At 37.3% G+C, this 18,189-nt stretch overlaps 1 protein-coding gene across 1 annotated transcript in view; it reads right to left on the bottom strand.

Annotated features, from left to right (window-relative positions):
* Positions 1 to 2,341: 2,341 nt before the first annotated feature.
* LOC107090001 (protein turtle homolog B-like) overlaps positions 2,342 to 18,189 on the bottom strand; it is a gene marked incomplete at its 5' end in the record, with an annotated part of 45,704 nt that continues 29,856 nt past the window's right edge. The window contains 3 exons of the mRNA XM_015383104.1: positions 2,342 to 4,116; positions 6,047 to 6,177; positions 12,980 to 14,599. Of these exons, the coding sequence (XP_015238590.1) occupies positions 3,911 to 4,116; positions 6,047 to 6,177; positions 12,980 to 14,599 (1,957 nt within the window). The remainder of the gene's footprint in view (positions 4,117 to 6,046; positions 6,178 to 12,979; positions 14,600 to 18,189) is intronic.

The following is an 18,189-nucleotide window of genomic DNA, read 5'->3' as shown; positions in this document are numbered from 1 at the left end:
CTAATAGTTTTTTTATTTAAAAAAGTTACGGATGGGTGGATACGAGACATTTGCGTCTCTAGTAGTAGTAGTGTGCTTGAAAAAACAAGTGCTGTTGACCATAGAGCTACAGTGCTGTGGAATAGCATATCCCTCTTACAGATTTCCTCTTTTTGTTTACTTGTTAGAGTTACAAAATCATATTTATTGAGGAAAAAAGCTATCCAAAAAACAGACCCCATATGAAAAAGGAATTGTCTCTAAACCTAATAACCGGTTGTGCCCACCATCCTGGGTAACGCCTGACATTAAGCATTTTTGCTGACAGTAAGACCTTCACATCACTGTGAACGAATATTGACTCATTCTTGTCTGCAGAACTGTTCTAATTCAGCCACATTGAATTCCTGGTTATGATCTCCATAAGCTTATGTCACATCTTAATAAGACTTAAATCCAAACTAGACCACTTGCATTCAATTTGGACTTACTTGTTTGGTTTTTAAGTTTGTGAAGTATCAGTTTAAAATTCTCAATCAGGATACTTTGCTAGAGAGAAGAACTAACAGTTGCATCAAGAATGGGAGGTCCGACTGTAAAGCAGCTCAGACCATCATGCTGCTATGTATTTATGTTTGTATATTTAAAAAACAGGTATATTTCGTTAACTTTGGTTCTCATCTGTTCTCAAATCTCTTTAGGTCACTTTGTCCTTCTAACCAACTTGTGGTTTCTCTATTCTACTGGTATGGCAGTAATGCAATGCAAATATTTAGTTAGTAATTCCTTGCTATGGCTAGTAAATTTAAGCCTAGTTGTTCATATAATGTTGTTGAAATCAGTCAACTTTTTACTCAGCAATGTTGGGAGCAAATACTTTTTCACATGCTGTAGTTCCATGACTTATGGATAACCTTTTCCCCTCATTTAACAAACAAATTTTGCATTCAGGTCAATCAGGTCATACTTGACTGATATCAGTCAATACCACATTTGATATCAAATGTGCTTGATGATCTAAAGCAAGAAAAAAAAAAAACAAAGATTGAAAAAATCTTAAAGCAAGGGATGTTTTTTCACAGCACTGTACAGGAAGTGTGTATAAAAGATCCCCCCACCTGACCTGAACCAAAGGTGCTCTCAGATTCTCTCCCTTGTGTCCTCTGACCAGTACTAATCTAAGTCAGGCTAAGTTTCTCCCATTTAGGCTGGGTTAATAATGTCAGTATCATCACAAATATATTTTAGAGAGGGTACCTTGGAAGCACAGACAGACATAGCAAAAACACACTGTAGAAAACAGGTCATTTTGAGTTCATTGAATGTCACAAGTCTATTAATCAAGGTTATATGTCTACTTATTCCAGTATTGTCTATCACTGTAGTCACACTGTTAAGATTTGGACAATGTCTACCAGAGCTAGTTTAGCTGCTCAAACACACAGAGGAGATGGAGAAAAAAGTTCCTTCTAGAAACAGAAATAAATCTTGAGACCCCTATTCTACAGCACCACAAAGTTAAACATAGCACCAAGTCGTAATGTTCAAAGCAACTATGCCCTAACACACTGTATTTCTTCAAACTAATGTAAACACAATTTCCTCCACAGCACGTTTTGTACATGTCTACAGCATGTCCGTTGCTTTTAGGAAACCAAACAAATAAAAAAAAAACTAAATGTTTCCTTCAGGTTTATTTGCTTTGGACAAGTGAAGGTGAAGAAAACTGGAGTGAGTCTGCACGTGTGCTCATCAACGGGCAAAATACATTATTACTTTGTTTCAGATATATAATAGAGGGCAACAAATTTCTGCTTCTAAAGTGTTCCCCAAATGGGTATCCACGTACTAATACTTCAGAGAAAATACGACTCAACTTGTGCAGCCAGCGGGCTATGGCAATAATACACTGTACGGTACTAACATTTAGTGTACTTTTCTTCTCAGATAAAATAATGTCTGCTAAAGTATGACAAATTAGGCACCTTAAAATGTTTTTTTTTTTTTTAAACTTCCACTTAAAGCCGTATTGTAAGCAAATACTTTGATATATAATCTAATTACTTTCGACTTGGGATATCTGTCCCATTTTTTCTATTCATACGTCCCCATACAAGAAAGTCTTCCTGTAAAACATGGTTCAGTTTTTCTTTACAAATACAATACACACCATGTACAGTACATAACAAATATAGATTATTTCCTTGTATCTTACATGAAAACAATTATTGTTTGTCACTCGCTTTTAAGCAATCACCACTTTCTCCCTTGTGGATAACCTCAGATTTAGCGCAAAAAAAAAAAAAAGTTGATTTCGTAAAATAATAAAAAAAATCAAAAACACAGTCTGATGTGTCCTTAAGTGACTAGCCTTAGCAAAATGATCAAACAAAATAGAGAAAGGAAAAGAATATCAGGAAAAGAATAAAAGAACACCTTAATATCATCAGCAAATGTGGTCACCAGGAAAACGACTTGGGCATTGAATACAGGGGTTTGGACATATTTTGCCAACTGGTCATCTCAGCAAAAACGCAGCTGCACTACGTAAGCATTATGACAGGTCATTCAATGCACTGTGACGTAGGGACATTCATTTCCTGTACAGCAAAACATACATTCATTATCGGTTAGTGTCAAAAAATTAGCAAACATATAGAGAAGTAGCTAGCAATTAATATACAGTTGTAAGAGATAAACAGTCAGGGTGGCCATTCGTTTGGATATTTCCCATTGCTTGTTTTACAGCTTAATAAAGCAATCACATTCCGCTCTAAAAACTTTGCCGTCGTCACTGTGCAGTTGCTTGGGATTTCTTGACTCCCCATTTTTTTTTACAAGTATGTTGATACTGTTAGAACAAACTAAATGAGACATATGCATTCTCTCGTTCATGTGTCCTTGGCAAAAAATAAAATAAAATACATATATTGGAGTTCTAACTCACTTAGAGTGACAAACATAAGAAGGCGACTAAAAAAAGGCAGTTTATGTCAGAGAAAAACAAAACAAAACTATAAAAGGCAAAAAAAGGCACCTTAAGATGTGCCCAATTACGCGAATGATTCCTTAATAATGAGATACATACAAACACTTCACTTTGTTTCATTGCTCAAGAACAACCTCTGCTGAGCATTAAAGTCCCAAAATTTTTATAACAGATCTCATGAAGGCTATAATATTTAGTCATTATGCTGTGCCCCGACAATAGGCGTAACGACACAGAGCTACCGCTCGTCTCTACTCAAACCCAAAGTAAATGCAATGTACCAACTGCAATAATAAAAAGCATCCAAATAAGATTAAGCTAGGCCATATTATCCATTTGAATGAGCAGTGAGTATTATAAACCTTTTTATCTGTACCTTTAGAGTGTAAAAAGGTCAAGTACGTACAGTATACCACAAGAATTACAGCAACTCTGCGTTTACTCTGAGGTATATTTTGTGGTAAGAACCCTGTGTTTAAAGACTGACACTATTTGTATTGTAGGAAAGGTAGACTTGTGTCCCTGTACAAGGACGCACCAGGCTTTAACAGTACACTGTTTCACTGAAAAACCTAAAGATATGAACCCCTCAATGATAAGTGAGAAATCTTTTTAACGTGTTGTGACATACTCAACCAACACATTTTATTACTGTAAGAGGAAGCTTAATTCCCTTGTTTTACAATTTATATACATTATATATTTTCAGAGCATTTGTTCAAGTGAAATGCCAAAGATAAAAAGCCACTGTTCTTGTCATTAGATGAGACTTCTGGCGCCTGGAGGATTCACTTTGCTGCTCCTCATACACATATCAGCTTATACGGATTATATGAAACCTGTGTTTGTCGTTGTGGCTGATCAGGAAGGGCTGAGGTGTTTTGTATTTTTTTCCCATGAGCGGCCAGTTTAATTGGGTCCAATGGCTTGATGAGCACAAGATCAGCGTAGAGTTCCATAATTTGGGCCCTCAGAGTCTGCGCTGGCTAGGATGCCTGTCTGGTCCTCCTCAGACGTCCTGCGATGCAGGAACGATGTCAAGTAGCTGTATGGGTTCTTGCTTTGCTTTTTATTCTTTATGTGGTGATTGGGATCTTCTCCCTCTTTGGGTGTCTGAGATTGCTGCTGGGTCTGAGAGGGAGATAAGCCTGCAAAAGAGGCAGGGAGGTTATTCCAAAACCCGCCTTAGGACTCATCCGTGACTCCAGGACTAAGTATCTGGGTTGTTTCCTTACCCCACTTTATACACACACATTTTGTCCATTCTTTACTCTCATTTTATACCTGCAAGCAAACTATTTAAAGTATTATCCAAGTTACCTTCTAACTATTACCAATCCTAGCATCAGGCCATAAAGATAGAAATATTGGTCAGGAACTGTTGCAGGGAGTGCTGCTACAAGAACCTAAAACAATGAGAAAACCCCAAAATACATACAATTCAAAAAGTGTTGATTTACTTAGTTGATTTGCACAGGTTCTTTTGCTGGTAAAAGAATGGTGAGGTTTAATCTGTGCTCATGGGACAAACCGAATAGGATCTGGAGAAGCTGTGGTAAACATTATGCTGCCTCCAACATTGTCATCATATAACACTGCAACGTTGCTATCATCATTTATCATGGCATAACAAGTGTGCTTAAAGTTTTTCAGGATGCATACAAACACAAAGGGGAGTTGGACCTATTGAGTACCATGTTGAGTGACTCACAGCCATTTTAGTTAATTGGACATGTCTAATCCATCGGTTTTCCAGTCTCTGGAGATTGATAATTTTCATTTTTTTATGAAATTAAGTGACACCTGTTTGCTTGCAACCTATTAGCTACCCCACATCCATATCGAAATCCATAGTGTTTGATTATCTTTTGAACTATTCTGGAATTTTTTAACTTTTAACTTTAATTTTTAAATGGGATCTCTTCTATTTATATCATAAAAGTTGTATAGTAAAATATATTTAATAATAACAGTTCATGGAAGGAATAAAGATGCTCACCAACAATACCTGATATAAGTATTTAACAGTACAAATACTGTAAACTCGTTTGGTAAAATCATACCTAAAAATGTATATTTTTGACCAGCCTTCTCTGTAAGCAAGAAATATCTTGTTTTGCAATAAAGAAGAGAAAGAAAATCATAATGACTATGCAATTATGTATTTCATTGATTGATAACTTCAATTAACGACATTTAACATTTTTATTAATTAGGATTTAAAAAAAAACTTTTTATTCAATTAATGCATGCAACTCAAGTAACACTGGAATTTTCAGATTTACAAAAATTACATTTTCCACTTTTTTATTGTATATGTGGCACTTTTGGCTTTCCATACTTGTTCAGCTTCCCAAATACAGGAACGGCAAATTGGAAGAAAATAATAATAGGAAAAGATTTTTACGTAATTTATATTTCAAGCCTATGTACAGTAATTCTATACAGATGTTCTTTTTTAAAAGCAAAAGAAATGTTTAGCTAAAGTACTGCCCGCCCTGTTGTCAGACATAAAAATTTTCATTTTTTTCTAACCAGTTTGAAACACGGAGAAACAAAACAGATTTTATTGACCTCTAAATTCTATTTATTTCTTAACTCCATCTCCCACTCATTCTAGTTCTACTGTTCTGGAACCCAAAGTCTGGAATCTAAAGCGTTGAGCTATAAACCTTTTTTTTTAATCATTTTTCCAAGACCTCACATTCTCATTTGATTTACTTTTAATTTCATGGGTCATCTGACCATCAACTATTAATGTGTCATTCCTCTCTGAGTACCAACAGGTGGTTAGATAATGTAAACTAAATTAACCAGTATTATGTTTAAAAATGTTTTTTCAAGTAAAAACCCAAAAATTGGGTATTTCAATTGTTTATACACAGAGGTAGTGAACCGCTTGTATACTGCTGTGAAATAGAAGTAGGAAGTGATGGATAAGTAATGTTTGGTGGGAAACACCAATCCCAATTGGTAAAAGGATATGTTAACTACAAGCCTTTCATACCCAGTAGGATAAAAAAAAAGAACTGTAAAGGAAATGGAGAAAAGCAGAGTAATCAACACCTTCAGACTAACCTGTTCTTCTCACAGATGTTGCGTTGTTATTGTTGTTAGTGGCCACTCCCTTGGCTTTAGTTATACAGTGATGTAGCAGTGCTGTTAGGCTCTCAGACCCGGCAGTATCACTAGACGCACCTAAGGGTTCCCTGAAAGGACGAGAAGAGACAGCAAAGCATGTGTTGCTGCTTTAATCTGGCTGTCTGTTAAATCACATCACATTGAAAAAGATCAAATATTGCTTCCATTGCTACGTCCATAGCTGCTATCACATAATTGATGAGGACTCAGACTTCTATTGAGAGTCATTTCACTAAGATGATGAGATTCCAGTCTATATCTGTTTTGATGGATGATAAAAGTTAGAGAGGAAAGAGAAAATAAAGGAAGAAGGGAAAGTGAAAAAAAAAGGCCTGCCGACAGAAGGTGTAATTTCTGAAATTTCTACTGCTCTCAAATGGTCACAACATTAAAGATCCAATCTAAAGGATTCAGGCACATATTTGTACTTGTACAGGTACTACTCTGTTTTGTTTTACCTACAGTGCTAAAGATCAGGATTACATTTTGTAATTGGTGCGCTAAGACTTGAATTGCATATTCTGCCCATATTTTGGGTCTTTAATTAGTGACCACTTGAGGATTATGGGTGAAATTAATTTCTTGTGTAAAAATAATTATTATAGTTTATCTTCAGATCATCCAATACCAAAATATTTGACACACAGTTAGTTGGGGGGGTTGGAAGCCTTTTAAATTGTGCCTCTATTACTTTAATTTAGGGTTATAATAAAAAGGTTAACATTAAATGCTGACTTTCTTTTGACTATTGAACCAATTAATCCTAAGCATTTATAAAGTCTTACAGATGCAAAAGTAAAGTGGGGCCTTATCAATGAATTATATTAGTAAACGAGAAAATGGGGATCTTTCCAGGTCTTTTTCTTTTCCTAATTCACAATATTTGAGTTTTTTGGCGATGTTATTTAATATTTATTTTTAACAAAAAAGTATACATTTGTTTATAGTTCAGACTTTACAGATCAGCAGGTGAAAATGAACTAAACTGCCCTAAACTGAAAGTGACCGATGACTCTAACAAAACAAAGAACACCTTATTAAATGCAATGAAATTAAAGGCTCGTTAGATTCCAGCAATTTGGGACTATTTATCTATATAATGTACTAAAATATTTCAACACAATAGTTCAGCTATTGTTAAAAGCAATGCAATGGCCAAAGGTGTACAAATTACAACACAGAGCCAAGGGGGCTGTGTCTACAAAGATTTGTGAGAGAGTAATATGCTGGTGAAGATTCTCAGTCATCCAGATCATAGTCATTCCCAAAAATGATGTTTTTAAATTAGTTTTAATAATCATTCAATTAGTTCAATTGATTGATTATTGTGAATCTAAAGTTACTGGAATCACTGGAGTTGAATCTGTGTTTGCTGAGGCTTGTAGTGAGCAGAGGTTGCCACTTGTTGCAGATTAAATAGCTGAAGACTTTTAGATTTTAACTGACTTTTAGATTAATTCGGGGTCAGTAAGCTTTAGGGAATAGCTTTCCATTTGCTAGAAGCTGCATCTAAAGACGTGGATGAGCCTGTTCACTTTGGAGACGCTTGACTTGCACACACAGAGTACTAACCTTAAGATAAGGAAAGTGGAAACAGGCAATGTCCAACACAATCTCTGACCTCACAAATGTGCTTCTAAAGGAATCCTCTTAAATTCCCATAATCACACTTTTAAACTTTGAGGAAAAATATTTACTACATAGACCATCTACTGGACAAAATGGAAGGAGAAAGTGACAAAAAGCCAGAGTATAGTTAATGGATGAGGACCTGGAGCCCAGAGAAGACGAAATATAAATGCTACATTATACTAGGGCTGCAAATAGAAATAATTTTGATAAATGATTAATCTTTCAATTGTTTATTTTTTTGATTAATAAGCGGATGTCAAAACGTTCTTTAAAGATTTTTTTTTTAGAGAGACCTACACCAGGTGAAACTAAAACTTTTTCTACTTGAAAAGTTCTGGATAGAGCATTTTGACAAACAAAATACTTTTTTTCCATCTTATATATAAATATGAATATACATTTTTAAGGTTGAAACAATCAGATTTATTGTGATTAACGGATTGTTGAAATAATTGTCAACTACTTTATTAAACAATTAATCATTAACTGGAGGTTAGAGACGGTAAAATATGCCTTTAGCTGACAGAGCGACCCACTGAGAGCGGTAATTATATCTAAATTGGGAAAAAAATATATATATAAACATTTTGCATTCAAGATTTAAATAAATAACGTTTTTATCTGTCAATATGCTCTAAAACCCCTGCAGTGCAAAGGTTTTATTTTCACCTGGTTTAATTTTCTAAAAAATTTTCCAGGAACTTTTTGCTATCCGATTATTAATCGTTTAATCAAAACAATAATCCACAGATTAATCAATCTGCAAAATAATTGTTAGTTGCAGCCTTAATATTTTACAGTTGTGGTAAAATTACTTCTATAAGTGGGTTTCTTTAACAGCTCAAGAAATATTTAAGAATCTCTATACTCCAGTTAAATTTGAATCTGTTGCTACATTAGTTCTTGATTATTTCAATAATATATTTATCATGATTTATCCGATTAGTTGTTTCAGCCTAAGATTAAACTCCATTTCAGATTATCTTCTATCGGAGACTCACCAAGAAAATAATACACCTGCCCCCCCAACACACAAGTAAGTAAATCCTTTGACACATTTCAGAAGACTGCCAACCCCTTCAAATAGGTGTTTTTTTTCTATCAATGAAAAATGAATTGAACAGGGATTATTTTCATTCAATGAGGAATACAGGCCTGATTCCTGAATAGAATCACTTAAATCAGCACAGGGAGAAATCATACGAAACTTAAGTATCTTGACTTTCATATTCTGTTCTTTGTAAAGCTGTATCCTATAAAGAAGCACTTTAAATGTGTAATCTATCTCACTAGGCAAATAAAACTGCACAACATCACAAATCTAATAAGGCCACATGTCTGAATACTAACAAATTCAAAACTTGATATTATGCTGCGATTATGTCAAGTGTTTGAATCAAAAAAGTAGTGCATTAGAAAGGGAGAGGAACACAAAGCTTTATAGATGCTGTCCAGAATTTGTCACTGTGGAGAGAAGATCGAGAGTCGTTAGCAAAGGGGGGAGGGGGAGAGACAAATCTGACAAACAGTCCCGTACAGAAGAAAAAAAACATAAAATCATTTTAAGATCAACTGTGTGCGGAAGCCATAGTGTGTTAAAATGTAGTACATTTCCATACAGACACTATACAGCACACTTTCATCAACATGAACACTGCGTACAAAGGCTTCACCATGCTGACGGGAGGAGATGGCAGGAAGAGCAAATGGCCGTCAAAGAACGAGTTACATGACAGGAGGAGGAGATGGCCATTAAAAAACGGTCACATGACAGAAAGAACGAAAGCACTCAGGACAACAGATGTAACAGAGAATTTAGTTTGAGATTTGTTGTTATTTGTTTGGTCAAAAAGAGAGTTTAAAGAATGCATGCATGGCATTTTGCACATGGAACGAAACTTTAAAGGGGAATACTCCAGTCTGTTTTTTTAAGTTCATCCTCTACTGATTTAAGCCTTTAATTTTCTCCCTTTTTTCACTGTAGGGATTGAATAATGTATTCATACTACATTCATTTCAAATCAAAATTCTTATTCTGTTTAAACGAGTCTTCAAACTCAATTAAAACAGGCTACCCCACAGCAGGCTAAAACTGTGTAGACAAATATGTCCGGCGGCCATGATTACCATTACTGTTCCCTGCTTGAATCCAGCACAGAGGCACAATCCAAAGTGTTTCCCCTTTAAAGAAGAGAGTGATTAGAGCCCTCCCCCTGCTGACCCCTCCCCTCTCAGACATGGGTCCGACCCTTACCTATTGTGGCGTAGGGGACCGGGTCACAACAACGCTGCCCAGATAGCTGAGATCAATCAAAAACAAATCAGGTAAGACCCTTACCCTCTACAAAGCAGCAGCCTTATAAGCTACTCTCTCTTAATGGCCAGTGATAATGTAGAAGCAGGAATCAGCTGTTTGAGCTCAGGTGAGGTCCTGGTTGCTAGGTCAGTGAGGTGGGGGTAAGGGGGCTCAGGTTTGTGGACAGAAAAGAAACTCGCTGGAAAATACACATTAACCTAAAAAAAAAAAAAGGTTCTGTGTTTCATTATCTATACAGCGCCTTGCAAACACTTTCAAACCTGTTAAAATATTTTATGTTTTGTCATCATTCAACCACAAACCCTGAAAAAAAAAAAATCTATTTATATTTTACATAAAGGTCCAAACCAAGAAATGCACACGAGGAAAGAGGGATTTTTGGTATATTTTTGAAAAAAAAAAAATCAACACAAGATGATGGTGCCACCACCATGTTTCAGAAACAAAATTTGCTCCTGCATGGTTCAAAAAAAGGAAAGGGCATGGTAAAAATAAAATGTTTAAAGACATGATCTTCTACCCATATTACCTACAACTCTAGAATAAATTAAACAAGCAGCCAATGTGCTCTTGGAGGAGCTGCAGAGATCCACAGCTTTTAAATCTCTTTACCTTAATGATACAGTGAACAGAAGAAAGATACTGTTCAAAGAAAACTCCATGTAGTCCAATTAATAGTTTGCCACAAGCCAAGTAGGGAACACTGTAAACCAGTGGAAGTTCTCTGATCAGATGAAACCAAAGCAGGTGTTTCCTGTCTATATTTAAAATGGTCTGTCTGACAATAAACAAACTAAGAAAAAATGTACCGTCAATACACCATCCCAGTGATGAAACATGGTGGTGGCAGCATCATGATGTCAGGTTAGTTTTTATCAGCGCAAAATCATCGTATAAAGCATTGACTATAGAGTACAAATTAGGAATATTCTTTGTGAAGTGTTTAAAAGCACGTAGGGCTTTTTTTTTTACTTCATAGTTATTTTATACTTTGTCATTATCCCCTACACAGCATTTCAATAAAACACATCATCGTTGGTGGCTGTCAAATGTAAAAACTAAATAAATAAATAAATCAACAGGTATGACTAGTTTTGCAAGACACTTATAGGGGCACGGTCATCTAAGTATATGTTGCTATGCCTCTGATAAACTGGAACATCTTTAGAAATTATTTACTTGAAAGCCACAGCATTCTATTCATTGCTTTATTTATATATTGCTCAACTAACTTTCTTTATTTCAAAAGAATGCATTCCTTCTAAATGCATTTTTTAAGTTAATTTGTTATTGTTTCATTCATTCTGCAGGAAATCACTCATCCTGTATTTTAAATGTATCTTTTTAACCACAGATTATTGCAAATAACACTTCTAAGGACCTGGGAAGTGTTTTACAATGCAAATGAGATCTTCTCTGTGGAAGCTGGCTCAACAAAACCTTAAACTATGCTCTTTAACAGTAGGTTACTTTGCTAATTCAGGATTAGTGCTACTTCTTAATTAAACCTTGATAAAGGTGTAACAGATTAAACGTCTCTTGTTTAAGAACAAACAAATCTATTTAAATTATTTAGGCATTTAATGAGAGACATTTTTATTTCCTAATCAAAGTCAGAAGTTTACATACAGACAGATTGACCTGCCTACTGTTATGTCTTTTTAAGTTTCTGGTCTTAATTCACAATAGTTGAGTTATTTTAAGGCACATCTGTGGGCATTTTTAAGGCAACATGTCCGTCTTGTTCTAGGAGTTGGAGGGAGTTTGTTTGCTATCTGCAGCAGGCTTTGGAACGAAGGCAGGGTAAATTCTTTAAATGTCTCCAGTCCATTAGAAGGGCAACACAGAAATGCAAGGGGAAAATAATGGTTGAAGGTGCTAGGCAAGGTTGACATCATTATACAGAGGTATAAAAATGGGAATATTCAGTCATAACAACATCAGAAAGGAGATGAGCTCTGTGTCCCAGAGCTAAAAGTAATGTGAACTTTTATTTTGATTTTGGATTGTGGTAGAAGTTCATTTGCATCAAAGCTCATTGTGTGCTGCATCAAAATTGGCTGAAAGGCTACTCTGAAAGAAAGAAGCATTTCTTCAGCATGAGAAGTGATCTCATTGTTTTTCTTTTAGTGACCAATATTTTACTTTTATGTATAGTGTAACTAAATACTGTATATCGTTCTATAAAATAAGCAAAAAAATGAAATGAGAAAAAAAAAAAGTTAAATAAATAAAAATAATGCATCCTGAATAAACAAAAAAATTTTTCAGATGTCCTAATAACCAAATAATATATTAAAAAAGGGTAAATGCTGCGCTCCTCTCAAAAGAAATTAGTTAAATGGGGAAAAAAATGAACAACTGAATGTCCTGCCAATGGAAATTAAAATATGTCAAATCCCAGACTAGGAACAATCTTTGTCATTAGTAAAAAAAATAATAATAAACTAAGTGTACCCAAATCATCTTTTCAATTTCACTATGGTCACTAATGATTTAGATCAAACTGAAGCTACATTTTCTTTTGTCAAATGCTTAAATAAATACATCATAACGAAACGATAAAATCTAGTAGTTTAGTATACTTTCAAAAACTAAGAAGCAGTACTACCACTATTTTGATTTTATTATTTAGATGCGTTTGTTAATAAAACAAAGTATTAATCTTAATTTTGTACTGACATCCTAGTTAACTGCCTAGATAGAAAACAGCTACTTTTTTTAAACTTTCAGTGTGTGCTAAATGCAATTACATGCCTTCTGCATATTGGAGTGAATATGCATCATAAAGTTTACTAAACTGAAACACCGAGGCAAAAATTTGGAAAAATACAAAGGATATTTTAAAAGAAGTGATCAGACAAGGAGAAAAGCCTCCTTAAAAAAATAAAATGTATCGTCTACATGAATGGATCACCTACCCTGAGGCTGAGATCTGGAGCTGGGAGGGCTCTGAGGGTAGCATCTCCTCCTCTGTCCGTCTCTGGGATGGCCTCTGCCCAAAAACATCCCTGCCCTCTGGAGGGGGAGAGGGGGACTGAGAAGGGTAACTGGCTGCAGTGGAGGCATAGGACATGGGGTAACTGGGGCTGGGCTGCTTGGCGCCCTGACTCTGAGTGGGAGAGGCAGTCAGCGAGGATCTCCGAGAGAAGCTAACAGTGGCTGAGGGCTGCAGGGTGATCTCGGGCATCTCCAGAGACCGAGAGGTACGGAGGATGCCGTGACGTGGAGGGGGTCTCACTAGAATATCTGGGGAACCTGGTTGGGTGCTGAGTGGGCTCTGGGAGAGTGGAGAAAGACGGGAGGGTTGTAGTACTAGTGGGGGTAGGCTGGGGTCTGCCCGGCGCCCTGCCCTCGGGCTGAGCCAAGACTGAGGGCTACTACTGGGGGCTGTGCTTGGGCTCCCTGCACGGGCTGCCGGGTCAGGGTAAGGCAACACTGGTACACCCACACCGTGGGCCGTGTGTCTGAGCTGGCCGAGACTCTGGGCCTGTTGCATAGCTAAACGCCTAACTGGAGGCCCTGGGGGCCTGTCTCTGCCTGGTGGAGCCACAGGGACCTCCAGTTGCAGGAGTCCAGGGCTCGTTGGATCCCTAAGGGGTGGAAGGTGCAGGCGACTAGGGGGGAGAGTATGGGGAGGGTATGGGGGTGGGTCAGGGAGGTCCTGGGGGTGATGTAGGGGATGGTGAGGTGGGTATATGAACCTTGGGCCCTCTAGGCCCAGAAAGGGTAACTCATGAGGCTGCCAGCTTTCAGGTGAGCGGAGAGGAGGGCTGTGAGTGTGTGACAGAGAATGGCCAGAGGCAGTGTACTGATGGTGTTCCAATCCTTCACTCTCCTCAGGGATGGAGGGGTAACCGAAGGGCCCCTCAGCTGTGCCTGGTGGTGAGGAAAGAGCGGAGCTACGCGGGCTGATGTCAGGCATGTAGAATGGTGGTGGAATCCCTGATTCAGCACGACTGCCTAGATAACCATAGAACAGGCCCTGGGGAAAGCCCCTGTAGCGGGAGGCTGGGGCCTGCCCTGAGGCGTAAGGTGCGCTGCCCTCTGCAAAGCTCATACCTTCCATGGGCCTGTGTAGGCGAGGGCTGTAGGTGGGGGGCTGCGTTGACTCCAGGCTGGAGGACGTTGGGGAGAGTTGGGGTCGCAGCGTGGGCATGATGGGTGGCAAAGGCCCAGGGTCAAAATCATTCTCTTCGTCCGACTGCCGGAACTCTGGGTACATGTCGGACTCCTCTGCAAAGGGGAAGCCCTGGATTCGGCGGGGAGGCGGACTTGTCTCCATAACAAAGCGGCCATCGGGGCCTCGGCTTATCAGCTCTATAGGCGTGGTGACCTCTGCCTCATGTTTGGACACACTGTATTTCTTGCTGGCTATGGCACGCTTGGTTTTCTTGTAGAAGGAGAGCTCTTTGTCCTTTTCTCTCTGAGGGCTGGGCAGCTTCCTGACGTACAGGCCTGGACCATGGGAACCTTCTGATGATAGAGAGCGGGGCCGAGATGGAGGGGAGCTCTCTGGACTTATCTTCCCCGACGATAACCTGAAAGAATAATTTAGATACTAATTTAAAGCGCTGGGGTAAATCCTAACAAAGATAAAACTCAAAAGGCCTGAGTAAAAATGATTTTTGACACCACAAACCAATACGCATGATTGCACTTTCTAAAGCATGAGACAAAACAAAGCTGGAGCATTGAATTAATGCAGCTTTAACCAACTACATCAAGAAAATAACTACTTTTGCTGATTTGGGGCAACAATAGTGCAGCAACTCTGCAGATCCATTGATTCGACATCTTATTGGAGAAGAGACCTTTTAAACCTGGATGTTACAGGTCTAGCACCCCTAAAAGATATACACTGTGCTTTCCCCAATAATCACTGTGATCAAATCAAATATGTCATTATTTTTCAGGATGAGGCGTTGATGCTGTAATCAAATTTTTACTTATTTTAAGGCTTTTTCAGTAATACAGTTAGCAAATGTAAGTCTCTTAGTGCTTTGCAAAAGTATTAATTTTGTTAAGTTAAATTAAAAACTATAAACTAGTTAGGACAGTTCCACAGAAAGCTTTTTAACTTTTTTTAAATATTAATTTAAAAATGGTGATTAAAAAAAATAAAAAATATATGTATTTATTTTAATCCTTGGTGAGTTAGTCAGATTGGATGGAAAGCTTCTGTGCCCATCAGTACCGCCAATAGTCCAGTGGACTACCACATTTAAATGCTTTGATCTAAAATGACCCATTGTACTTCTGGCTCTCTGGGGTTAATGTCTAACTGTAAGGTGAAGCTCTACCCCAGCCTCAAGTCTTTTGCAGCCTCAAACTTGTTTTCTTCCAATGTAACTGCATTTAAATGTACCTATCTTTAGATCAAATCTGATCAAACTGTCAAAGCAAACCCAGGATCCACCCAACATGACGCTACCACTGCCAGATATCACATTGGGGGATCAGTTGTCACTGTAACTTGGACTCATGGTTGGTGCCTTTCGGGTATTTATACAAATTTTCACGTGTTTTTAGGGGCAGGCAAAAATACATGTGAGCCTGGGATCAATCCCATGCAAATCGGCGTGTGTGAAGGTAAAGTGGTGACCTATTTATACACCATTTTATACAGCATACTTTTCTGTGCACTGCAAGTTTCACAATGTTTTCCCATTGCTAACTTTTAGTATAAGTATTTAGTATCTGCAGACTTTTAAATGCATGATGACCCAAATTTGTGCAGTGTATACCCATATAACATTATTTTATTGTTAATACACTGTCACAAGTACAGAGCAATGAAATGAGTTCTCTGCATTTAACCCATCCCCTTGGGGAGCAGTTGGCTGCCATTGTGCGGCGCCCGGGGAGCAGTGTGGGGTTAAGGGTCTTGCTCAGGGACCCAGAGTGGCAGTCTGTGGGATTGGGGGATCAAACTCACAATCTCAGTATTCAAAGCCCTATGCCCTAACCACTAGGCTGCCACTCAACCATATGGGTTGCTTTAAACATCTTCCTGACTTTCTTATTGACTTATCTTAAACCTTATACTATTTGTTCACAATATGTGGTACTCTTTACGGAGTATTTTTTTCCTTCGGATTTGCGTTCCATTACAGAAGCAGTATGTGTACTACTTATACTATGACTTTAGGCAAATAACTGATTGCATTTGACTTTATGTGGGAGTATTAGGGTAAATACAGTTAAATAGAAAGATTTAAAGACATTTTTTTTTTTTGTCAAACAATTTGAAAATAAGTTTTTTTTCTTCCACTTCACATTAATGCACATTTAGAATGCTTTGATTTAAGATGGTGCGTTTCATAAAATGTCTGTAAAGTAATATGAAATTTGCAGCTGGAGGTTTGTGTGTATAAAAACAGGTGCAAACTTGATAACACTTCCAAAGCTTCTTCTAAGGTGCAGGTGCAGAATAGCAGGTTGCCTTTATGAATATGCAGAAAATATGCTCATCTTGAGAATGTGAAAGAAATGAGGGGATGAATATGGAAACATGTTTACTTACCCTCCTCAAATCAATATAATCATATCGGAATCTGTTTTTTGCCTCCATAAAGTACTTTGTATGTTTAAAAGTCAGGCGCAAATTTGCACACAACAATGTCTGAAGTCATAGTGTTGAGAAGGAGGGTTGTGTGCAATGGCAGACAATATAGAGAGAGAACAGTTTGTGTGTTTCTGTCAGAAACAACAATGTTAGAAGAACAGTAGAGACTTAGCTTCTCTTCTGCAATGACATTTTGGAGCTGCAGGATTATAGAGCAACATCAGTCTATGGCGAAACACTGTTATGTCAGCATCACACTGAAGAAGTGTCTCTTATATATCCCAGATACGCTGGTGAGGTTTGTAGTGGTCTACTGCATGTTCAATGACAAGGGGGCAAAATCCTGTTTGCACAAGTGAGATAAAATGGGCTGCAGAAAATCTCAACACAGTGAACCAAAATGGAAAACACAAAATGACTGAGCTTAGACATTATGACATGTTTATTAACAAACAAAACTGAACATTTACAGACACCAGAGAGCAGATAACAATCATAAAAGCCTGTAAGTGAGCAGGGGGGTCTCCTCATTTGCACCTCCCTTATAGCTATATATGTGAAGTCCAGTGTAAGTAGTTTATACGTTTTTTAAGTTTCTATTATTGTTATAATTATTACCTCTCATTAAATGAGATTAATTCAATTAATTCATTAATTCATCTTTCTTTAGGCCACTCTGCCCTTTCAAACTTATCATGGTGAAAAATCTGTTTATTATTTAAATGTTATTGATTGCAGCTGCAGTCTTTGTGGATTAACGGGAACACGCCCAGAAAGTGCTGTTTTTTTTTTCTTTTGTTTATTTGCAGATGCAATTTAGCACTTCTTATGTGGGATCTTAGTAGATCAGGCCCAATGTGGAAAAGTTCAAATTACCTAAATCCTTTGGCAAGGCAGTGTATCACAGCAAGGCTGAATTTTTATTAATGATATGATGTATGCCTCTAAATATTCTATAGTTGTTAAAAACAAAAAAATAACTAAAAAGAAACGTTGCTTTTGTCATTTCAGATTAAAGACATTTCTGTTCATAAAGATTTGCAGAGATTGAAGAAGCTGCTTCATCGATTGGACTAAAATGGAAAGCCAAAATAATCACTCTCCGATCAAGCTGTCCGATCAATGAGATGGCTCAATGGAACATATTTGTTTAACCAAGTACAAACAGCACCCCTGTGTTGAGACATTTTAATGCATTAGCTGATGAATATTAAAGTTGTAAAAAAACAAAAAAAAGGCAAGCAGCCATGAATATGGAAGTAAAAACTCCTAACATGGGTTATGGAAAAAAGCATTCTTTTTTTTACTTTAGTCTTTGAATCTTGAATCTGGATATTATCCACTGTCATAGGCCTGTAAAGCGCTGGGCATTTAAAAAGATAATGAAAGGGGGAGGGGGGAGACCCTAAGAAAGTAATAAAAGATAGAAATAATTATTTTAAGTAGAGAATTCAGGTTTAAAGTCTATCTGGATTCTTTATTCTTATAAGTAAGGAAAAGGTGGTATCTGCTAAACATGTTAGTGCATATCCACAGTATTGTATTGTACGTGCAACATATCTA

Source organism: Cyprinodon variegatus, unplaced genomic scaffold, assembly GCF_000732505.1.
Source record: "Cyprinodon variegatus isolate N-32 unplaced genomic scaffold, C_variegatus-1.0 Scaffold14, whole genome shotgun sequence".
NCBI lineage: Eukaryota > Metazoa > Chordata > Actinopteri > Cyprinodontiformes > Cyprinodontidae > Cyprinodon > Cyprinodon variegatus.
This window is presented reverse-complemented; position numbering and strand designations above follow the sequence as displayed.